The sequence below is a fragment of the Meleagris gallopavo genome, chromosome 3 (assembly GCF_905368555.1).
Source record: "Meleagris gallopavo chromosome 3, MGAL_WU_HG_1.1, whole genome shotgun sequence".
Classification (NCBI taxonomy): domain Eukaryota; kingdom Metazoa; phylum Chordata; class Aves; order Galliformes; family Phasianidae; genus Meleagris; species Meleagris gallopavo.
Window position 1 is genome coordinate 993,121 of NC_139406.1, and position 24,471 is coordinate 1,017,591.

The 24,471-nt window shown below is 43.4% G+C and overlaps 1 protein-coding gene across 2 annotated transcripts; it reads left to right on the plus strand.

Moving 5' to 3' along the window:
- The first annotated feature begins 13,534 nt into the window (after positions 1-13,534).
- Positions 13,535-24,112, plus strand: PDIA4 (protein disulfide isomerase family A member 4). Of its 2 annotated transcripts, none has more exons than XM_031552709.2 (10): positions 13,535-13,825; positions 17,008-17,176; positions 18,949-19,154; positions 19,637-19,775; positions 19,964-20,169; positions 20,790-20,948; positions 22,034-22,185; positions 22,323-22,482; positions 22,566-22,799; positions 23,409-24,112. In XM_031552709.2, exons 1-10 carry the CDS (start codon positions 13,618-13,620, stop codon positions 23,822-23,824), a joined length of 2,049 nt encoding a protein of 682 aa, XP_031408569.2. In that variant the 5' UTR covers positions 13,535-13,617; the 3' UTR covers positions 23,825-24,112. The 2 variants fall into 2 exon arrangements, with proteins under 2 accessions (XP_031408569.2, XP_085076140.1); XM_085220014.1 differs by having other exon boundaries at positions 13,536-13,825; positions 22,326-22,482.
- The last annotated feature ends 359 nt before the right edge of the window (positions 24,113-24,471 follow it).

Consider the following 24,471-nt stretch of genomic DNA (forward strand, 5'->3'; position numbering starts at 1 on the left):
GGTGCAGAGGTCCCAGAAGGTTGGCAGTAAGCCCAGATATCAAAGTCTCGTTTGCAGTACAAGTCCTGCAGTACTGATAAGCTTTCTAACAAAGTTCTCTGAGAATACAGAGGGGTTCGTTTTTAAAAAGCATGCTCTTTCCTGACCAATGCACCACAAATTGTCAGCAGTTCAGGCCTGGTTTGGCCTGATTCCATGACTAATGGGGCAGGGGGACCCACGGATGAGACGGACCCCAGTCTGAATGACACAGATTCTGAGTCAAACTAGAGAGAAAGAGCATTCAAACTGTGCAACCTGATCAATCACAGGAGGCACCAGTGTCAATGTCAGTTGCCCCTAAAAGGATGTTACATCATTTAGAATGGAAGGAAAGGAAGAGGAGGAAGAAGAGGGAGAAGATCTAGGGAAGGGGCCCTCACCAAGACCTCTGCCACTGCCACCAAGGAAGGCAACAGCAAAAACTAAAAGAGAAGAAGACGAAGGTGAGGAAGACATTGTCACCATCACTACTTGACCTCTGAAAATGGCTGAAATTCAAGGTTTGAGACAAGATTTTGCGTAGCACCCAAATGAACTTACTGTCACCTGGTTACTTCAGTGTTGGGACAGTATGGGGACAACAGTGTGTCGCTAGATAGTAGAGAAGCTTGTCAACTGGGTAGTATTGCTAAGGACTCAGCTATTGACAGAGGTATTAGTAGGTGTCTGGATGGGGCCTTCATCCTCTGCAAGTGCATGCTATTAGCCATATAAAGGAAAAACACCCCTTCCAAGATGATTTGATGGTTGAGACAAAGAAATGGACTACTATGGAAAAAAGCATCCATTACTTGAGAGAATTCAGTGTGGTGGAAATGTTACGTGACCCAATGTTTATTCCTGATAATAGAATCATAGAACTATAGAATCACAAGGTTGGAAACGACCTATAAGATCATCTAGTCCAATCGTCTTCTCATTACCACTGCTATCACAAGCTACTAAAGCATATCTCGCAACTCCTCACCCAGACTCCTCTTGAACACTTCCAGGGACGGTGACTGCACCACCTCCCTGTGCAGCCACTCCAGTGCCTGACCACTCTCTGAGAGAAAAAGTTTTTCCTCATGTCCAACCTAAACCTCCTCTGGTACAACTTGCGACCATTTCCCCGGGTCCTGTTCATTGCCTGGGAGAAGAGGCCAAACCCCTCTTCACCACAACCTCCCTTCAGCAAGTTGCAGAGTGCAATGAGGTCTCCCCTGAGCCTCCTCTTTCCAGACTGAACAACCCTAGCTCCCTCAGCCGCTCCTCATAAGACTTGTGCTCCAGATCCCTCACCAGTTTTGTTGCCCTTCTCTGGACACGCTCCAGGGCCTCAACATCTTTCCTGTAGTGAGGGGCCCAAAACTGAACACAATACTCAAGGTGCAGCCTCACCAGTGCTCAGTAGAGGGGGATGATCACCTCCCTGCTCCTGCTGGCCACACTATTTCTAATGCAGGCCAGGATGCCGTTGGCCCTCTTGGCCACCTGGGCACACTGTCAGCTCATGTTCAGCTGAGCATCAACCAGCACCCCCAGGTCCCTTTCCTCTTCACAATCATCCAGCTACTCGTCCCCAAGCCTATAACGCTGCTTGGGGTTGTTGTGGCCAAAATGCAGGACCCAACACTTGGCCTTGTTGAACCTCATCCCATTCACCTCAACCTAGTGATCCAGCTTATCTAGATCCCTCTGTAGGGCCTCCCTACCCTCAGGCAGATCAACACCACCTCCCAACTTGGAGTCATCTGCAAACTTACTGAGGGCACACTCAATCCCCTCATCTAGGTCATCAATGAAGATATTAAACAAGATGGGCCCCAGTACCAAACCCTGGGGGACACCATTCATAACAGGTTGCCAGCTGGACTTAACTCCATTAACCACTACCCGTTGGGCACAGCCCTCTAGCCAGTTTCTTACCCAAAGGAGCGTATACCTGTCCAGACCACAGGCAACCAGTTTCCCCAGCAGAAGCCTGTGAGAGACCGTGTCCAAGCTTTGCTGAAGTCTAGGTAGACTACATCAACAGTCCTTCCCTCATCTACCAGTCTGGTCATCCAGTCATAGAAGGAGATGAGGTTGGCCAAGCACAACCTGCCTTTCATTAACCTGTGCTGGCTGGGTCTGATCCCCTGGACACCACGCATGTGCCATGCGATCTCACCCGAGATGATTTGCTCCATTACTTTCCCCAGTACCAAGGTCAGGCTAACAGGACTATAGTTCCCCGGATCCTCCTTACAGCCCTTCTCGAAGATGGGAGTCACATCAGCAAGCCTCCAATCCTCCGGGACCTTTCCAGTTAACCAGGAGCGCTGATAGATGGCTGAGAGGGGCTCGGCAATCACCACCCTGGCGCTCCCTCAGCACCCGAGAGTGTAACCCATCTGGTCCCATGGATTTGTGACAGTCCAGATGGAGGAGGAGCTCTCTCTGACTGTCTCCACCTGAATCACTGGGGGTATATTCCGAGTAGCATCCCAAGCTTCCAGATTAGGGCATAGAATGCCTAAAGGATAACTGGTCTGGCTACTACAGGCAGATGTAAAGAAGGCATTGAGGACCTCAGCTTTCTCCTTGTCCTCAGTGGCCACATTCTCTGCTGCATCAAGTATAGAATGAAAATTATCCTTGGTTCTTCTTTTGCCATTGATATATTTATAAAAGGATTTTTAATTGTCTTTTACTGCAGTGGCCAATCTGAGTTCAAGTTGGGCTTTTGCCTTCCTAACTTCCTCACTGCATACCTTAGCTACGCCCTTGTAATCTCCCCAAGTAGCCTGCCCCTTCTTCCAGAGGACGTAGATTCTCTTTTTCTCCCTGAGTCTCAACAGTAGTTCCCTGCTCATCCACACCAGTCGTCTACCCCTATGACTCACCTTACGGCACTCAGGGACAGCCTGTTCTTGTGCCTTTAAGATTTCCATCTTGAGGAGGCTACCTGGACCCCTTTACCCTTAAGAAGCAACTGATGATCCACACAAAGAGCGTGATCCTGAGAGAGTCAGGTGTATACTATGTGTCAGAAATTCACAAGAACCACACCAGAAAAGTATGCTGATGAACTTGGAGAAGATATGAAGAAGTGGTATAAAAAGCCCAGTCCTGCACTACAAGCATCAGTAAGAGAATTGCAAAACAGATCAACCACCAAGGCGAATTCCTCCAAAAAGGTGATTGCTCCAGTTGCTGTGGGACAAAGCAAAAGCTGTAAGGACCCTGATCATGAGGGATCTTCTTCTCAGGGAAGAAGAATGATAGAGGTAACAAATAGAGGAGCCCTGCCCCCATCCAGCAGGGGGGAAGGGGGGTGATGGGACAATAGAGTATTTTGGATTGTGTGGATTAGATGAACTGGCACATCAGAACCACAGACAAGGCCACAGTTTGCTTTCACCTGGAGGGGTGTTCAGTATATGTGGGAATACAAGAAAGACTATTCAGAGCAGCAGCTGTGAAACAAGACAAGGAACACTGAGAACCAAGGACCCCTCTAGAAAAAGAGAAAAAGCAAAAGGAATGGCTCGTGGCTCTGATCAGATAAGCACCCGCACGCATGCTTAAGGAGTGTTTGTGGAATACTCTGTTGACATGTAAAGGTGGATGGGAAAGTTGAAAGGGTGGATGGGAAAGCTAAAAAAGGAAAGTTGTGAAAGCATATAAGTGATGGTGAGAACTTGTAATAAATGATGATCGTTCACATCTGAGTCCGTGCATCAGACACTACAAATGGCACCCACTGTGTGGGGCAAATCAAGACAGTGCTGAGTGAAATCAGCCTGACTGAACTACAGAGAGATTGTTTTGTGCATGCCCACACCGTTCTGCAGGACAGAAGGTGAGCAGTCAGAACTATGGGGAGTTCACTAACAAAGGAGCAACAAGTAAATCTCCAAGTATTACAGTTAGTTTTAAAGTTTCATAATCAGCCTGTATCTACTTCAGCATTAGCTGAAGCCTGCTGCTGCATCTCTGTAGCCTGCATGTCAATTGGTTAAAGACCAGGACAGACTGGAGCCAGGGGATATTTTTGATCCCAGTCCAGTAGATCCAGAGGACAAACTGAATCTTCTCCTTCCTGGTGAAAATTTGAAGGGAGCAGGGAGGAAAGGCGTACTACAGTGCTGTAGAGCAGTGCAGAAAAGAAGCAATATTACAGGGTGATGCTGATATGCTGCAAGCCTTTCCTGTGTTCTATCATGCAAATCAGCCCCCCCCCCCCAGTGGGAATCCCTGCCTTATGAGGCAGTAAAGGAGCTAAGGAAGTCAGTGAGAGATCATGGAATTCAGTCTGCCTTTACATATCATCTTTTGGTTGCAATTGCACTCCTCATCCACCAGGACCCTCAAGTCCTTCTCCACAGGGCAGCTCTCGAGGAGATCTTCTCCCAGTTTGTATAAATACCTGGGATTGCCCTGGCCCAAGTGCAACACTTTGCACTTGGCCTTGTTGAACCTCATTAGGTTCACATGGGCCCATCTCTCCAGCCTGTCCAGGCTCCTCTGGGTTGCTTCCCTTCTCTCTGATGTATCGACCTTGCTGCTCACTTTGGTACTGTCTTAAAACCTGCTGAGGTGCACTCGATTCTATCATCTACGTCACTGATAAAGATGTTGAAGAGCACTGGTCCCAAGATCAACCCTTGCAGGACATCACTGGTGACCGGCCTCCACCCTGACATAGAATTGTCGATCAGAATCCTTTAACTGCGACCAGCAAACCAGTTCTTTGTCCATCAAAGAATTCGTCTTTCAATGCAAATCCATACCTCTCCAATTTAGAGAGAAGGATGTGGTGAGGGGCAATGTCAGTGTCAAAGGAACAGTGGCACTCTTGTATCACCACCTGTCCTGGTTACTCAGGGAGCCTCCTGTCCAAACCACAAGTCCCATCACAGCTGGGTCAGTGGTGAAGCAATGGCCTCCTTTCTGCTCTGTCCAGTCTTTCTCATACTATTTCACCTGCACTGCACTGGGCTGATGATCTCTCATGTTCTCTCAGGAAACTGAGACCAAACACTATCTTCGGGACATTACAAGGAATACCAAGCCTGTACAGTTTCCCAACAAGGCAGAAGTCACAAACAAGCAGGCTTTTGTGCAGTATCTGTATGGGTTCTGCAAATTATTAATGAGAAAATAGCACAATCCATTAACTAATGAAGTTAATAGCAGTGCTTACACAGCATTTCCTTTTGTTCAGTTGCTCCTTCTGAGAGCAACACAGAACAGCTGTCCAATCTGTACCAGCAGCTTTTTCTGGATTTCAGTATCATAGGCTCAGGAAGGTGCTTTTTCAAGCTTGCGGGGAACTCAGCAGAGCTTCTATAAACCTGTGAAACCATGGGTAAGCATAAATGTTGAATATGCAGAGTTCTCTTCCTAGAGACACTAAGGTCCTCTAAAACCATTTTCAAGTTATCAAATCTATGAGAAAGGGTAGGATTTGAGAGAAAAGTCCCACACAATTCATAAGCAGCATGTTGCCTCGACCATCCCAATGCCAACATCCAGGGCATTGAGTGCATCCTCAGTAAGTTTGCAGATGACATCAAGTTAGCAGGAAGTGTCAATCTGTGTGGGAAGTAGGAAGGCCCTACAGACAGATGTGAACAGGCTGGATAGCTGGGCTTAAGCCAATGGGATGAAGTTCAACAAGGTCAAGTGGCAGGCCCTGCACTCTGTTCACAACAACCCCAGGCAATGCTACAGTCCTGGGGCAAAGTGACTGGAAGACTGTGTAGAGGAAACACAACTGGAGATACTGGTTGATGGCCAACTGAACATGAGCCAGCAGTGCGCCCAGGTGGCCAAGGCCAATGGCATCCTGGCTTGTATGAGTGTTGCCAGCAGGAGCAGGGAAGTTATCATCCTTCTGTACACAGCCCTGGTACTTGCACCTCAAGTACTGTTGTTTTGGGCCCCTCACTACAAGAAAGACACTGATGCTCTGGAGCATGGCCAGAGAAGGGCAAGAAAGTGGTAAGGGATTTGGACCACAAATCTTACGAGGAGCGACTGAGGGAGCTGGGATTGTTTAGTCTGGAGAAGAGGAGGCTCAGAAGTGATCTTATCACTCTTTACAACTATCTGAAGGAAGATTGTGGTGAGGTGGGTATCAGCCTCTTCTCCCATGTAACTAGTGATAGGACTAGAGGGAATGGACTCAAGTTGTGCTAAGGGAGATTGAGGTTGGACATTAGGAAATAATCCTTCTCCAAGAGAGCGGTCAGTTGTTAGAACGGGCTGCGCAGGGAGGTGGTGGAATCATTATCCCTGGGGTGCTCAAGAAACATTTAGATGTTGTACTGAGGGACATGGTTTAGTGGGAAATATTGGTGATAGGTGGACTGTTGAAATGGGTGATCTCAGAGGTCTTTTCCAACCTTGGTGATTTATGATTCTATCCAGCCTAATGATAACCAACTGAAGTATTACTAATCTGTATACACGAATCCCAGTTTCCAGGCTGATAAAGAAATCGCCTTGACAAGATGGATGTACATTTTTAGCGATCCGAAAAACAGACATTATGCAGAATAGTATTATGCAGAACACCGGGATTAACTAATCACAAGGGAAGAGTGACCCCCACAGGATAACTGCTCTAAGAACAAGAGCCTCCCTCTCAAGCTGTTTCTGCACCTATTACTACCTGCTCCCACTGCCTCAGAGAGGTCTCAGCTTCTCTGTTGAGTCTGATGTGCAAAAGCAAACAAAAACCAGCATGCATGCAGCTGGGAAAATTGCTGGACTGTGTTGTGGCTTCAAGCCCAATGCTACACAGCTTCCACTTTACAGGAGCCAGGGCAGCAACATTCCTTGCAGTGTTCCCAGAACAGGGAGCCGGGAGATTTTGATTTCATCGACAAACTCCCGTGTCAACTTTCTCTCTGACAACGGCACCTTGTGGCCAACCATGCATGTGACAGAACTCCTACTCTGACGAAGATGGGATCTTAATTTCAAGGGGGTGCTTATTCCATTCTACATCCCCTTTTTTCTCTCTGGATTTGGTGAATCCTTCTGCAGCCCAGGTGGATTGTTGTTGGAACAAAATTGAGACTAGTGCCAAAATCCATGCAGATGCTGAGGCATAAATAACACTTGGCAAAGCTGCATTTTCACCAGCCTTACTAATCTCAGACATCATCCTAAAATGAAGCCAGTGCTTCCAGTGACTGTACGGCACCATCAGCACAACTGGTCCTCCATACAGGTCCATCACCAACACCTTTGCTGCAAAAGAGTATAGCTTCTCTTTTTCTCTTCTGCTTATTTAAGATGCGTGCTTCAATACTCCTCTCTTACAGCCTTTTCTGATCCCTGTTTGGGAAGCACACACCCTAATTAGGGTCCTTTTTGGCAGGTAACAGTAGAAGTAACAATGTTTTCTCTGTCTACAGACAGGTGTTCCTGCTTTCCAGATTGGATTCAGGCCAGGCAAAAGCAACCAGGAATCTCTTTTCTACATTAAATTATTTTTTCAGATGGAAAGATGCACCCAAACACTGTGACACTTCTGACCTTAGCAAAACTTATAACATCTTCTGCAAGGTAATAATATTTTTTCCAGTTTTCCAACATAAGATGGAAGTAGCATCACTTTCACAAGCATTTGTTCTCATGGAAGACTTCAACCACTCTGACATTTGTCGTAAAAGCAACACTGCCAGACACACATAGTCTGGGAGGTTCCTGCAATGCATTGAAGATAATTTTCTGACACAGGTGGTAGAGAAGCCGACAAGAAGAGTTGTGCTGCTGGACTTCACTCTTACTAACAAGAAAGGGCTGACTGGGAAGCATAGGGGAAGCCTGTGATGCAATTACCATGAAATAGCGGAGTACAGGATCTCACATGGATGAAACAAGGCAATAAGAGTAGGATTGAAACCCTAGACTTCAGTAGAGCCAACTCTGATTTCTTCAAGGACCTACTTGGCAGTATCCCATCGGCAGCAAGTGGCCCGCTTCCTGACCCACAACATCATGGCAGCAGCTATTCCCCACCAACCAGCCCAGCCCAGAACTTGGCATGCATCCCTCACTCAGCAGCAATCAAGCATCAGTGCCCTATTTACACTGTCTTGGCTGAAATCAGGAAAAGGAAAGGGCATAGAGAAGTGCTAACTGAAGTTATGGCAAGTAATTCTGTGTATTTTGATATACTGACTAGACACAGACTAGAGAACAGAGAAAAATAAGCACCTTGGCTTTGCATTTTGATACAGGAATTAAAGAATGGACTTCAAGATTTATTTAAAAAATCATCAATTTTTTGGCATATTTGTGATTCTACTTTCAGTTGACATAAACTACCTATGAATTTTCAAGTGGAATGTACAGGATTGCAATCATAGAATCATAGAATCACAGAATCATAGAATCCTTAAAGTTGGAAAAGACTTTTAAAGGTCAGTTAGTCCAACTGCAACGAACAAGGACATCACAGCTAGATCAGGCTTCCCAAGGCCTGATCCAGCCTTGCCTTCAAAATCTTCAGGAATGGAGCCTGCACCCACCGCAGCACTAGGTAACTAGCTAACAGGCACACTGTTGACTTATGTTCAACTTTCCATCCACCATTACTCTCAGGTCTTCTATGGCAGGGCTGCTCTCAATCCTTTCGTCCCTCAGTTTGTATTAGTAAAGGGGGTTGCCTCAACCCAGGAAGATCTGTTTCATGATCCTTCCTGGCACAGACGTGAGACTGATAGGATGGTAGTTCCCAGCATTGTCATTTTTACCCTTCTTAAAAATGAGTTAAAAATGAGTATGTTGTTGCCTTTTTTCCAGTCACCAGAAATTCCAGCTGGTGGAGTCACCACTTTTCAAGTATCATAAAGAGTGGCTTGGCGACTACATCAGCTAATTCCCTTAGGACTCTGGGATGCATCTCATTGGGACCCACAGACTTGGGGATGTCCAGGTTCCTCAGGTGGTCATGAACCTGATCTTCAATTACCATAGGAAGGACGCTGCTTCCACAGTCCTCTCCTACTTAGCCAAATGTTTCAGGGCTGTGTGGCAAGCACTTATCAGGGAAGACAGAGGCGAAAAAGTTGTTAAGTACTTCAGCCTTCTCCTTGTCTGTTGTTACCAGCCTGCCTGTATCATTCACTAGGGGGTGTATGCCCTCCTGGACTTTTCTTTTCTTGTTGGGGTCCTAGTAGATGAAAAACGTGACACGAGCCAACAGTGCACACTCGCAGCCCAGAAGGCTAACAGTATTGCTAGGCTGCATTAAAAGAGGGATGGCCAGCAGAGAAAGGGAGGCGATTATCCCTCTCTATTCTGCCCTTGTGAGACCCCTCTCACGAATATTGTGTCCAGCTCGGGGGGGGGCCCAGCACAAGAAAGATGTGGAGCTTTTAGAATGGGTCCAGAGGAGGGCTACAAAGATCATCACAGGACTGGAGCACCTCTCCTATGAAGACAAGCTGGGAGCTTATAAACAGGAAGGAAATAAACTTGTTACTTGGGAAGATAGTGATAGGACAGAGGGGAATGGCTTTAAACTAAAGGAGAGGAGATTTAGATTAGACGTTGAGGGAAATTTTTCATTAAGGGTGCAGTGAATTGCTGGAACAGGCTGTGCAGAGAGGTTGTGATGCCCCATTCCTGGAAATTCCAGGGCAGGTTGGATGAGGCCCAGGCAACCCTGCTCACAGTTTGGAACTGGACGGTCTCTGAGGTCCCTTCCAACTCAAGCCATTCTATGATCAAATAAGTGAGGTTTTACAACTCAACTTGTTGTTTTATGTGTTTTGTTTTGTTTTAACAAGTTTTGAGAGCATTCCCCCAAAATTATTCAGAACTATGCATATATTGCAATGTCAGGTGTGCATTTGCAGCATTTTGATCCATAGTTCAGACTGCCAGCGAGTGACATTACCAGCACATCCAGCTCACACTGTAAGGAACAAATACTTTATTCAATAAAAGCACAGGAAGAGAAACTGGTCTTTCACAGTCCTACTGAAAATGCTGTGCATCATGGTCCAACACGTTAGTTCACTGGCCCTGTACTTCAGTTGCATACATTGTATGACAAGGATTTTTCCAATCCTTTGAGAATGATCAGCTATTTACTACAGCACCCAAGTACAAAATTTGTACATGGGCAACTCCAAAAGTAATGTCTCCTATTTATTTCCACAGAAACTACTACAGATACAAAGAGCATGATAACAACATTTGATAGAGCAAACTTTCAGTTACAAAACAGTATTTTTCAGCGCAGTCACTACCATTAGCTATGCATTTTCAGCAGCAATGAACAAAAGCCTGCATGTTGCGCTCGTACAAATCTGAACCAGCAAAGGTGACCCGTTCTTGCTACTGCTGAAAAGCATCACCTTCTGCCTCACTGTGCTAATATTCACTGTCTGGTCTCCATAAATGTTCAGCAAGCATCCACAAATATCAAATGGTTGACATTTTTCTGCACGGAGAAACACAATTACACATCTTTGCTTCATACATGCTTCCATATCAGACATCATTTTGTTAGAATGCTTCTCTACTGCCATCTATCACACTGCAACAAAATGTAAAAGAACATTGGTGGGAAGGTTCAAACTCTACTGCCATACCACTAATATCCACCCTGATGTAGTGGCCCAATATAATAAAATAGGAGGCATTACTTTCAGAGCAGCCTTCATATTCAAAAACAGTAACTTAATTTCTTGCACTTCTATTCAGGCCAGTATCAGTGTCACCCTGTGATATTAAGAATTATAATGACTTAAAGCAGCTACCACAGAAACGAGACTGCTGTAATTACTCAGTATCCTTGTAAGTCACCGCTCTTTTATTAGGCTTTGAAAAGCCAAGTAGGTTCAAATCCATTTTTGAGATTGTAGTAGAGCTTAATAACAGAAGCTAGATTGATGTAGATCAATTTTCAGGACTTCTGGAGAAGAATACTGACATTTTCTTCTTTATCATTTACTGCTGCATGTCCCTTCCACAAATATCAACGACAGCATCCTGTAGAATTTGCAGAACAATGTACATACAGTGACTAGCTCCAAGACCACCTTTTGAAAGGGAAAATCTCAGTACAGCATAAAGCCAGTGCACCACTGCCTAGTGCTGGAAAACACAGATACCTTCTGTGAAGATTTTAAGGGAGCCACTGACAACTTAAAACAACAGGAATGACACTCACTAGACATTCCTAAAGAAAATATGTTTAAGGAGTATGACTGACTGCTTGTTTATGAGCATACAAATCTACGCAGACTGATTTATTCCAATTAATGAAAGAGAAAAATATCCAAACATCTAGTAATAACTTTATTCATATTTCTGTGGAACTTGACAGCATATGCCTATGATTTTCAACATTGCTTTGCAATGAACTTGCGAGATAATATTTTTCCATTTTGCATTTAGAAAATTTCTAGCTTTGCTTTGGATATCATAGCTTTTTTTAAATTCCTATTTAACTATTAACTCCTTTCTTAATTTCACAGCTGACTTTGTATACATAATATAAGAAATGGAGAACAGAAGTATTTTAAAAGTAGTATGTACTTCTGTAAACACTATCTAGAACGCTATTTGTTAGAGGCAGACATACAGATTATTCTGAACCTAATTGCTGAAAGAAGGCTAACAACATTTAGACTATTGATTAGAAATATTCAGCCTCATCCTGAATCACCTTGGTCTGGCAATGGTAGAAACCAACAAGTTATAAGGGACTGAAAACACAAAATGCACACAATGCAATTAATTTTAGTGTGCCAACATGTGGAATTTTCTGCAGCACAGCAACTATATCAGAAAAAATATGTATATTTTATCCAGAACTGCTCCATAGGTGCTTGTTTGCTCACTAGTATTTATGGAGCTGAAGTGCTGCACACTTACACTGAGTTTACAGTTTCACCAAGCTACACCACAGATGGTCTCAGAAGAATTAAGTTTCTCTTTGGTGTCTTATTAATGACCCAGTGTGTTATCCTGTTATCTCACACTAGAAGACCAATCATATTGTGTTTTTTTTTGCCAAGGTCCTGTTTGTCTAACAGGACTTGCCCAAGATCCAGGCTTCTGTAACACACTAACCCACATCTTCACAAATCTCTCAGTCAGATAATCAGACTGCCCTTGTGTGAACAGGGGTTACAGGGTTTCTGTCTTGCAGATATAGTTCAAATAAAACCCAATGCTATATTTATACTACCTGCACTGCCTTTTTCACTATCTAGCCAGATGATGGTTCTTCACATCTTGAATGTCCAGCAAACCTACTGATTTTGTTTTTCAACTTGGTTAACAAGCACAGACATAAAATGCAATCACCATAAAACTCAGCCATCACAAAAGAAATATAACTATTGACTATTTAAATTAAACTAATTATTTTTAACTACTTAACTAAATAAAATATTTAATAATCCTGTATTTCATGTTCTAACAGACTAAAGCAATAGTCCTACCACTTCTTCAATTTACACGCTTATTTTTTTCTGCGAGCTCTTTTTACTCATCTCCTGACTGTCCAAACAATGTCAGGCCTGACAGAATACGTCTCTCCTGACAGGTCAGCTGTCCAGTGGACAATGTGTACTGTGTCAGGGTAAGTAGATTACAATAGCCACTCTTTTTCCTACAAACACAGACGAGGAAGGCAGTAAATATCTGACACACAAACACAACATTCAGTTCAACAGTTGTGTTAACCAAACAGTAAGCATCCTCTAGATAATGACTTTCCATTCTCTGAGTTATTCCCAGTCAAAACATCGCCCCATCTGACTATCACATTACTGCATATCTATGTTAAGAAAACAAAATTTCAACAAGTTGCTTATTTTTATAAATACCAAAATCAGGTGGGACCCAAATACCTTTTCAGACCAGGTCTCAGAGCAGATCCCCTCTGACAGCAGCAACTCACTGATAGTTTGAAAAGTAGCTTCTGCATCAGCTACAGCATTCCTAAGAGACTTGTTTGGCTGCTGGATGGAGGGCCAGCACTGAGCCCCGTGCTGTAACCGACTGATGAAGAACAAAGCAGGGTATTAGCTTCCTTTCTCAGACAAATGCTGAATGACACCCTAGTTGCAACACAGACAGAGTAACACAACACCTCCTCGGTCCCTAACATCGCACTTTTCACATTACAAGCTCGCGCTTGGAGTTGCTGAAGACAATTATTCATCATGACATATTATTAGTATTTTACAACTGCCGCATACCAAACAGCCTGCCCGCTTGCTCAAGGATCAGAAGCTCTGACCATGAAAAAATAACTGTTAAATAACTCCAAAACTGCTCTGATCGACCGTCCGAGCACCCAGCCGCACCGCCGCCCTTCTCCCCTGAGGCGGGGCTCACGCCGCACGCCTCACCCCGCACACAGCACGCGGCGCGCCCTCACAGGCTAACTCCGCACTCCTCTCCTCTCCTCCCCTCCCTCGCTTCCGCCCCCTGCAGTTCCCGCCAATCCCGAGCATCCGTGTTGCGTCCCGGCGCCACGAAGCCCCGCCCTCCCCCGTCGCCGCTCGGATCGCGGCCGCGCCCGCTGCTCGTGGCGGCTGGCGGTTGGCGGCCCGCGGGCGGCCAATGAGGAGGCGGCAACTCAGAGCAGGCGCTCGGCCGGACGGGGAGGCTGGGTCGATCGGTGTGCGCCCGAGTCGCGGGGGGTCGGAGCGGGGTCGCGTTGTTTTGCTGTGCGGCGGCGAGATGAGGCAGCGCGGACTGTGGGTGCTGCTGCTGCTGCTGCTGGCCATGGCGCAGCTGGCCGTGCTGGTGGCGCAGGAGGACGGCGGAGGTGAGCGGGCAGCGGGAGCTGGGAAGGGCGGAGGCCGCCGGGCGAGCTGGGGCCGCGATCAGTCGGTGCGGGGATCCATCCGAAATTGACGTGCAGCCGAGCTTGCTGTGCGGTCGTCCTGGGGAGCGAAATTGGGCTGGGGCGGCACAGCGAAGACGCTCGGAGAAAGGCGAGGCTAGTGCTGATAGTGGGCAGGTGGTGGCCGCCAGTCCCTTTGCACACACGTGAAGGAAAAGGAGGGGAACGTGCGGTCAGTGCGCCGCAGGAAAGATGGAGGTTGCGTTTCTGAAATGGCTTTTTGAATCACCTGGCGACGTATGACGTATCTTGACTCGTGTTTTTCTGGAGATGGAGGTCACCTCGCTGTGCTCAGATAGGAGATGCGGTAATGCCCCTCTTAAAGGAAACTCGGGCAGAATCTGAAAGAGCTGCATCTACACTTCACTGGCTTTCGTACAGGATCCATTTCACTTGAGGAAAAAATGGCTAGGCCACATTTCCAGTAAGTGTTGAAATCTCGGTGAAGCCAAGCGTATGGGTTAGTTTCAGAGTAACCCATCGTCCTGACAAAGGCCTGCCAGTCAGCACCACATATGTGAAGTTTTAAAACAAGGGTCAGCTTTATTATATATTTTTTTAATTACGTACTTGTGTAGAAATTTCTGGGAATATTTTGTTGGAGTTTTACTGGAAGACAGGCTCTAGCAAAGCTGTTGCTTCATTGCTTTGACCGTCTCCTTTGCATATAGCTTCAAGAAACAAAATACTTCATTGCATGCAGCTGCTTTGTTTTCATGAGCTGTGTTATACAAATATTATCACACTACTTCTGCCATGTCAGCTGTCAGTTGCTCATTCTGTGACAGCTCTCCTAAAAAATATAAATCATTAATGCTGAATAAAGTTCCTTAATGAAGGGCGCCCCTTATCTCCTCGGGTAGTTCCTGAAGAGCTTCAGCCCTGATATATTAGAGGTAGCTCAGGTGGCTGTAGGTGTTTGTGAAGTTGTAGATTCCAGGGGGATGAGTTCGTGGGTTTCCCAGAAACATGTGCTCTGCTTCAGCAGGGGGCAGGCTGGAGTCCTGCTGTTCCATACCTCCTTCCTCTGGGTGGAGGAAGTGCTTGTGTGTATTTGTGTAGCAATCTAAATACATCCCTGTCAAAAAAAAAAAAACCAAAAAACAAAAAACAGACACACAGCTACTTCCACTGAAAGATACAAAATTACTTCAATGGTATATGTTAGATCTTGTGGTTTAGCACTTCACCTTCATAGCAGAATCTTTGTTGCTTTTCCAGACTCTGAGCATATGCTGCTGTTATGGGGGGTGTTCCTTCTCATCGGGGAAGGAAGGTTGGCCTGGTGAGCAGAAACAAAAGTAACAGCCTGATGGTTAGAATCAGAGCTGCATGAGCAGAATTGAAATTGACAAATTTTGCTCAGACTTTTTTTTGTCAGTGAAAATCAAGTCTGACGTGCTTTCCTTTGAAAAGCAACAGGCATGGTACAGCTCACTGGGAGGGAGTTCAGGCACAGACCAACCTTGAACATCCTGTTGTGAAACATCCCTCAGACCCATGCAGCGCTGTTAGAAGAAGTTGTGACTGCTGAACCCCCTGAAAAACTGGCTTTTTCACCATGGTAAATGAATGCCTTGGTAGTTCTCTCTGGAAGCTTAATCTTTTCCTGCAACTGTTCTGATGCAGCAACAGAGAAGTGTTGTCCAGTTTTAAAGTTTAGCTTCAATCAGATACAACAATAGTAGTTGCTGAGAAACTTGATCCAAGTGACTTTTGTTGTGTGGGAAATGATCCCCTGTGATCTCTCACCTCATCAGACATGAATATTTTACTATCATACAAAGTTGCATTCAAATTAAAATAAGCATATCTTCTGCACGAGTGTATTGTTTTGTGAGAGCTTACACACTTTTTATCTTTTTTTTTTTTTTCATGGAAAAATGGTTGCTGATGTTTAATGATATGTGATTTTTAATGTCTGTGGTGTCTGTGGTGAGCTTGTTGCTATGGTTTGCTCTTGGCCTGAGAATAGCCTAGGAATTCTTCTTTTTTATTGCTTGTACCTTCCCACTGGATGTTACACGCTTCTAATGCTTGCATTTCAAATTTCAGGTGAAATCAGAAGTATTTTCAGCATTCTTGTCCTGGACAAGTAAACTGCATGTACATTGTCTACTGCCTACTGCAGTCAGTCGTGTCAACTTAGTCAAAAGCCAGCTAAAAATGTAGATACTATACTGTTTTGAACAATGAAACTTCAACTTTCATTGTACTTCTTTTAATTGCTGGAGCTTACAGTGGTTAAAAGGTCCTTAGTTGCAACGACATATGGTTTGTATTAGGGATTAGGTATTCTCATCACTTGTCCTCTGACAGAAATTCCTTTGGAACCATTCAGTAAGATTTGACTAGAATTCTAGAAGTTTTGACAAAAATCTTTAAAAGACGCGAACAATCAAGTGTTAGAGAAAGAGTCTCAACTTCCAAGTCAAGGCAGACTGAACTGGTTGATGTGTCTTGGCACCAGGTTTCATGTGTAAACCCTGCTTCTCTAATTTAGCAAGTGTCTTCTCCAAAGGCCTGTTTTGTATTGGTGGTGTTAGGCCAGAGGCCTCCCTGAAGTTCCTGAGGGCAGTTCTGACTCCATTTGTTTCAGAAGAGCACCTCACATCCCCACACACATTGAGTAGGAGTTTTGGGGTGCTGTGTGATATTGCTGCGATCCTGCACTCACTCAACAAGTCTGAAATTGGGTATCAACTCTGTGCCCGTCTTGCCCAAGGAGGCGCATCTGGTGCCCTGCTTTCCCATGATTCAGGAAGATACTTTAGTGGCAAGTGTTGCAGAGGTTGGGATATATTAATTCTCACTGTGTCTCTTCTAACTTGCTTTGAAGAGCACAATGTGTACTGAGACTTGGGTGAAGCTAACAGAGCATGTGTGAAAATGAAATGGGGCAGGTCAAACGCCTGAGTCCAGTTGCTTTGCAAACCTGGGCAGCTGTCAAATGTGAAGGAGAAATTAACCTGTTTTGATGCTTTCTTTTTCTAACTATGAGGTCTACTTAATCTGTCGTTAAGTTGATAGACTTACTTTAACATTAAACTTCACACAACCTAATCTGTACCAATTATTAATTTTTTTACATTTTATTTTTCCAGAATCTGTTATACAAGAAGTTGATGATGATGATGAAGAAGATGATGATGATGATGATGATGATGATGATGAAGTTAAAGAAGAAAATGGTGTGTTAGTTTTGAATGATGAAAACTTTGACAGCTTTACTGCAGACAAGGACACTGTGCTTCTGGAATTCTATGCACCATGGTGGGTTCGCAGCCTGTGATACCTCCTTTAGTGCAGTGTGAGATGGGTGCTAGGAGCTTCTTTGGCAATGTGCAATCCTAGAAAACATGCTTGGGAGTTTGTTGATTTTGAGGTAGAAATAGTTGCTTTTGTTTGTATCTACTTTTTTTCCCAGTTGTCTTTATTGGAGTGGTTTTAAGGAGTGAGAAATTCTTGATGGCATTTTTAACACAGCAGTTGGATAATGTGAAAAAGCAGATATTTGGATCATGACTGGTTTTAAGGTCTTGTATAGGAGTAGTGCTGTACTGTGATGTTGTCCAGGGCACGAAATGGTTCTGGAAGTCCCATTGCTCCTGTACCATAAAAGCATGTGTCTGTCACCACAAGTGTCATAGAGATCATTCAGATCATAGAATCACCAAGGTTGGAAAAGACTTGCATCGCTTGTGCTGAGGGCTCCTGCACCAAGGGCAGCACTGTCCTGGCTCCGTCTCTGCTCTGTACCTGTTGGAGAGCAGTCAGCCCCAGAAAGGCCATGTGATGTGACTTGACAGCTTGCTATCTTGTCCCGTTGGCCTACCAAGAATTTGTGCACTCATATAAATGGAGAAAGCTTCCCTAGTCAGGAAGTTGTCCTTCAGAAGTTGGAATCTATGTCTTTGTTGGAAGGATGTTATGATGTGAGGACAATGCTGCTTCGTATTACTAGTTTTAATAGTGCCTTGTGGACTGCTGTTGTACTGGTGTACACTGAATAACGCCAGAGTACTATGGGGTGCTATCATGGATACAAAGATCTTTAGGCAGGATGCATCTCCTCTTGCATTCCTATGGGCAAAAGTAATAGGATTATTAAAGGGAAAAGCAAGAGTAAATGTTTGCAGTCAAGGTGATTATTTTGTGCTAGTGTTTCAGTGGAAGAGGGGGGAGTATGTTCTTGCTTGAAGTAGACTTGGCTTTTAATTAATACCAGTCTTGTCATGCAGAACTCTATCCCTGTTTGGTAGTTGTAGTTTGCTAGTATGAAAACTGGATGTGAAGCAAAGCATAAGGATGTGTAAGAAGCACAAACCAGTGTATTTTCTTTTTGTTCCTCTGCATTCCCTCCTGCCAATTGAGAGACTAAAGAATACAGGCTGTTACATACTAGTTTCTATCTTCATTTTCCTTTGTCTCCAGTTTATTGAACTATATTTGCTTCTTCATATGCTTTGTATACTGCCCCTGTTGTGCCAGCTTCTTCAGCAGTAGCTTCTGCTCTTCCCAGAGAGTTCTGAGTAGACCAGGTGCTCTGATACTGGGGTGCGTGTGAGGTGAGGATTCATTAGGGCCCAATTAACTTCTGGATGCTTTTTCTCATTAGTTTGAATTTAGGATACTATATTTAGGATACCCAAACTAGGGAGAAGCTGGAGTCTTGAGTGAGGTGGTATCTGGGGGCAGGGAGGAGAAGCACAGTACGAGGTTTGCAACTTTGTAAAAGTAATTGCTAAATTTTTTTTACAGTGGCTTTGAAACTTAGAATGGAGTGTGGAAAAATAAAAGGTTGGGATTTGTACAAACACAGTACCTGGCTATAGTTTTTCTTGCCCTCACACCACCATCATTCCTTCCTATCCCTCTTCTCACCCCTCCTCCCCCCTTCCCAGATCTGAAAATACAGCAAGACAAATAGTGTTAGGTTGATGATGTGAACGTCTGGCAGACGGCCTTCTGGAAATGCAGAGTAGCAAAATACTCCTCCATGTCTGTCTTGCATTTGTATATTTACGTATGTATTCCTTTGACAGGTGTGGGCATTGCAAGCAGTTTGCTCCTGAGTATGAAAAGATAGCCAAAACCCTGAAGGAAAATGACCCTCCTATTCCAGTTGCCAAAATTGATGCTACTGCAGCCACTGCGCTAGCAAGTCGTTTTGATGTCAGTGGTTACCCAACCATTAAAATCCTGAAAAAAGGCCAGCCTGTTGACTACGATGGTTCTCGAACAGAAGATGGTAAGCATTGGTCCTTGTAGTTCTTTGTAACAAAGCAAGGAAGTGTATGATCTTGCTGCTTGAAGGAATTACTATGAAGGACTTTGATTTCAAGTTCCATTGTGTGAAGTAGAATAATATTATGAAGGCTGAAATTTTGCCCAATCTTCTAAAGCCTGTGTGTTAGAGGACAGTGTTGGTAGTGGGTGGTTCTCTTAGTCGTGGAAGACTTCCTGAATAATGGCTTGATTACAGTAGGAGATATTGTGCTTTTTGAGGGATTGATCTGTAGGAAACAGCAGGTCTGTAAATTGTCAGTATTTATCACTTAATGAATTCATTGCAGTCAGAAGGAAAAACTGCCTTTTCTGTCTGCTTAGAATGGAATTTGTTTGGTAATTTCTAAATATTTAATGTAATAATATGGTGTCTATTGTTGCCTTTGATATACTACAGAAATGATAGTGCAAACTTTGTAACTGAGCTATTGAACTGTTTTTCAGCAATTGTAGCCAAAGTCAAGGAGATTTCTGACCCCAATTGGACCCCTCCACCAGAAGCTACTCTTGTATTGACCCAGGATAATTTTGACGATGTTGTGAAAGATGCTGACATAATTCTGGTGGAATTCTATGCTCCATGGTAAGCAAGAAGGGAGTTGCCTCTGCTTTCCTAGCACACCTGTTCTGAACACACTTGGTGAAGCTGTTTTGCTATTATGCCTCTTCTAAATCTTCTAAAGAGGCTTGCAGCTCATCCAGTGCAGAAGTAGAAGGTAGCTAGCAGGACCTGGCTTATTAAAACTGCCCTCCACCCTCCAAATTCCTTAGGTGTGGACACTGCAAAAGGCTTGCTCCAGAATATGAGAAGGCCGCCCAAGAGCTCAGCAAGCGCACACCTCCCATTCCTCTGGCTAAAGTCGATGCCACGGCTGAAACTGAGCTTGCAAAGAAGTTTGATGTTACTGGCTATCCAACGCTGAAAATCTTTCGCAAAGGCAAACCTTATGACTACAGTGGTCCGCGAGAGAAATATGGTATTGTGACTCTTAATCTTTTTAAGGGCTTGACTACAAATGTAGAGCATACACATGTGTTCAACAGAATAGCATGGGGAAGGTGAAAAAACATACATATGCCATGTACCTACATATGCCATGAGTATAAAGTTGTTTCATCTTTGTAACATCACCCTATGCTCCTTAACAAGCTCCTTTAATATAAAAGTAATTTAAATATGCAAGCAAGCAGTATGAGTAAAAGGGCAGCCATTAGTTGCACTTGAATGCCCTATAAGGGCTGGTGAAGTGCTCAATACTAGCTTGTAGAAAAATTAGGAATAACCAAGTGTAATACTGTCTCATAGAGGGTCATGAGATGGTGAAGGGTCTAAAGTTTCAGAAAGGTGGGTTACTTGAAAGGTCAGCTGACATACCTGGAATTCCTGAAACCGACCTAAAAGAGAATACCCAGAACTGGAGCACTTGAAGACTATGACCGTTTTCTTGATCACTTTGTTGGTTATTTTGGAAAGATTGCACAGAAATGAAGGTGTCAATGTGAAATATACTATTATGGTTTTCTATACAGGAAGTGCCTGAAGCTTTCAGTTCAAAAAATATTTAAGCAACTTCTTGGGTGTGGATTTGTCTAACAGGTATTGTTGACTACATGATTGAACAGGCTGGTCCTCCATCTAAGCAGATTCAGGCTACGAAGCAGGTACAGGAATTTCTGAAGGATGGAGATGATGTCATTATCATTGGTGTTTTTAGTGGAGAAACTGATGAAGCCTATCAGCTCTATCAGGAAGCAGGTAATGCATGGTTTAAAATATTAGAAGTGTGATTTGTTGAGCCTTGTTGCTCAAGGCTTTGGGCATGGGAAGTTCCCTTATTTATTCTCTGAATTCAGTAAAGGGAGTTTAAAAAGGGAAAAGGAAGAGAGAGACTCGAGGGTGATCTTCCACTTCTACTCAAGGGGGAAAAAACCTCATACTAGATCTTGTGCATGTAACTGAAGTCACAGTAAGTCAGTCACAGGAAATAATATACTCTTGATGTGGTGTCTCTAAAAATATGTGACCTAGAGAGATGGGAAAACTCTTAGCTGAGGAACAGATCAAAATGTCTTGCTAGTTATACCATATGCTTTTACTAGTTTTATACTTGACCATTCCAAATGCTGGACTCTGCTGAGCTTGTTCAGCTTGGGAGGACTTGAAGGAAGGAAAATTATCCATCTCTGAATGACTTTAGCTAGGCCCTTCCTGGCAGTGCTTATTCTTAAAAATTGTTGGTCAAGTTAAAGCGCTCCTTAATGTGTCAACGGTGTTTGCTTCCAGTGAAAAGCACTGGAAGTGCCCTCTAATCCATGTCTGTGTCTCACGTGATGGAACTACGTGCAGCCATTCTTGCTTTCTGTTTGATCATTCAGAGTAGTAAGGGCAAATTCTCTTTCTGTGGTTATGCTTGCTTCTGATGTTGTTTTCATCTGGATTCTCCAGCGTGGAAAGATACAAAACTGTCTCCCAGGTAGCCCTGAAAGAAATTGATTAGGTGACTTCCAGAGTTCCTTTCCAGTTCTATTCTTATTTGGAGGAAAGCCAAGAGTAGGTGACTGAAAAAAGCAGCTGCTTCACTGTGTATGTTTTGGAAGCTGTTCAGTACTTTTTTTTAAATACTTATTCTAAATCATCAAGTAGATAAGCAGTTGAGTAGCATTCAACTAGTGCTTCTCAAAGTATGTTTTCTCACTCTGTTTGGGGGCAAGAGCTGTTCTCTAAGACCCTGAGTTGTTCCATGCCTGCGTTAGTCACTGTCCTTGCAGTAACAAGATTTGATGAAAGCCATCAATTCACTTCTTGGTGACTTTTCATTCTCCTTAATTTTAATCTTTTAGCTAACAGTTTAAGAGAAGATTACAAGTTCCATCACACCTTCAGCAACGAGATTGCAAAACTATTGAAAGTATCTCCTGGAAAACTGGTTGTCATGCAGCCGGAAAAATTTCAATCAAAGCATGAATCCAAGATGTATGTTTTGGATCTTAAAGTGAGTAAGAATATGATGCAGGCATTGCTTATAACATATCCCTTTCTTATTCATGTATGATACTAGTTTCCAGTACTGTGTAACAGAATCAGCACTTACATGATGTCTTGTCCCTATTTTTTTATTTTTTTTTAAAGCAGTATTCTACAGATGAATCAGAGATCAAAGAGCACGTAGTGAAACATGCTTTGCCTCTAGTTGGTCATCGCAAGCCTTCCAATGATGCTAAAAGATATGCTAAGCGCCCTCTAGTGGTTGTCTATTACACTGTTGACTTTAGTTTTGACTATCGTGTTGGTAAGTTAAGTTCCCTGTTCTTCTGTTTTAGAAGGAAACAAGTAAATAGAAATTACTAACCCTGCTGTGTTCTGGTTCTTCAGCTACCCAGTACTGGAGAAGCAAAGTCCTAGAAGTAGCCAAGGACTTCCCTGAATATGTGTTTGCTGTTTCTGATGAGGAAGATTATTCTTCTGAAATAAAAGATCTAGGTCTGCTTGAGAGTGGAGAGGATGTAAATGTTGCCATTCTGGATGAAGGTGGCAAGAAATATGCCATGGAGCCAGAAGAGTTTGACTCTGATGCCCTCAGGCAGTTTGTGCTGGCATTCAAAAAAGGTAAAGGATTGTTTTTCTTTTTTTTTCTAAAGAGCCATTTGCTTTGCTTTTTCCTTCAGTGGATATTCTTCTGAATTATATTCACATGATATTCATGGCTGCAGTGAAATCATATGTGAAGTCTTACAATGCTTTATGGCTTAAATCTTATTGGATGTTCTTTGCCTTCCCCCTCCTCCCTTTTTTTTCTTTAACCTCACTTCGTTAACTTTGCTGTTGAAACTGTGCTGTGGCATCTAGCAGTATTTTAACAGCAGATGTGTTTGGCAAGCCTAAAATGTTCTCGTAGCTTTGAAGTGTCAGGTGATTATTCGTATTCATGGCAAGTGTAATACATAAATTGCTGTCAAACACATTATGGCTGAATACCTGTGAGCAGAGGGAGAAAGCTGCTGGGGTGCTGTGAAACAGCTTGTCCCTGTTTCATGAGTTCACTGTACTAAATGTCATCAGCAAGCTAGACAGAGTTTCCTGCAGAGGTGAAATTGATTACTAGTGCAGTGCTTTTCTTTGGTGTGAAGATGTACTTCTTACCCTTTTTTTCTTAGTGGAAATACAAGGGTTGCTCTTACTGTAATTAACAATGGTGTGTGTTATCCTTTCTCCTAGGAAAACTGAAGCCTATTGTGAAGTCACAGCCAGTGCCAAAAAATAACAAAGGGCCTGTGAAAGTGGTAGTGGGTAAAACTTTTGATACCATAGTAATGGATCCAAAGAGTGATGTTCTCATAGAGTTCTATGCCCCGTGGTGTGGACACTGCAAGAAACTAGAACCGGTGTATACTGAGCTAGGCAAAAAATACAAGAATGAGAAAAATCTAGTCATAGCCAAGATGGATGCTACTGCCAACGATGTGACAAATGATCACTACAAAGTGGAAGGATTCCCCACCATCTACTTTGCTCCAAGGGACAAGAAGAACAATCCCATTAAATTTGAAGGCGGTGACAGAGATCTAGAGCATTTGAGTAAATTTATAGAGGAGCATGCTACAAAACTCTCTAGAACAAAAGAAGAGCTTTAGAAAAGATGAGGGTGATAAAGAATTCTTTGTACGTGGTAGTTTAAAGAAAGTTACTGACAAAACTTCAATGAGAGAAGAATTCAGCAGCTTGAACAAGGAAATTCTTGAGCAGTAAAGTAATTGCAATATCTCTTTTTGTATTACAGAAAAAAATTCTGGACACTGAACTTTGATACAATTGTCTTGTTTGTTATAGTTTTGATCTATGGAGGAAAAATACATCATTTATTTTTTGTGACTATCTTGAGCTTGATTCTTCTTGATTCCAATACACATCTGGTTTTTTTTTGTTGTTGTTTGTTTATTTGTTTGTTTTTAAGTTAAAAGAAACTACCAAAAAAGAGAACCAAATCCTTCTGCCAAATAGATTTGTCTCATTTGTTGGTCAGGTTATTTTGGTGGGCTTGGGGGATTAGCCAAGCTTTCCCTTGCTATATTTCTGTGTACCTATTCAGGTGACTATTACTGTATTCAGTGCTGAGAGTAAGAAAGGGTTTTGGTTTTTTTTGTTTGTTTGTTTGTTTTAAGTGTGGATACACTATTAAATCCTACTTAGATAAGACAAAGTGAGTTGCTAATTAAATACATTCTAGGCCTTGTCTGCTTTTGCTTTGTGCATCTCTGAGGAAAGGGTGATGCTATAATAC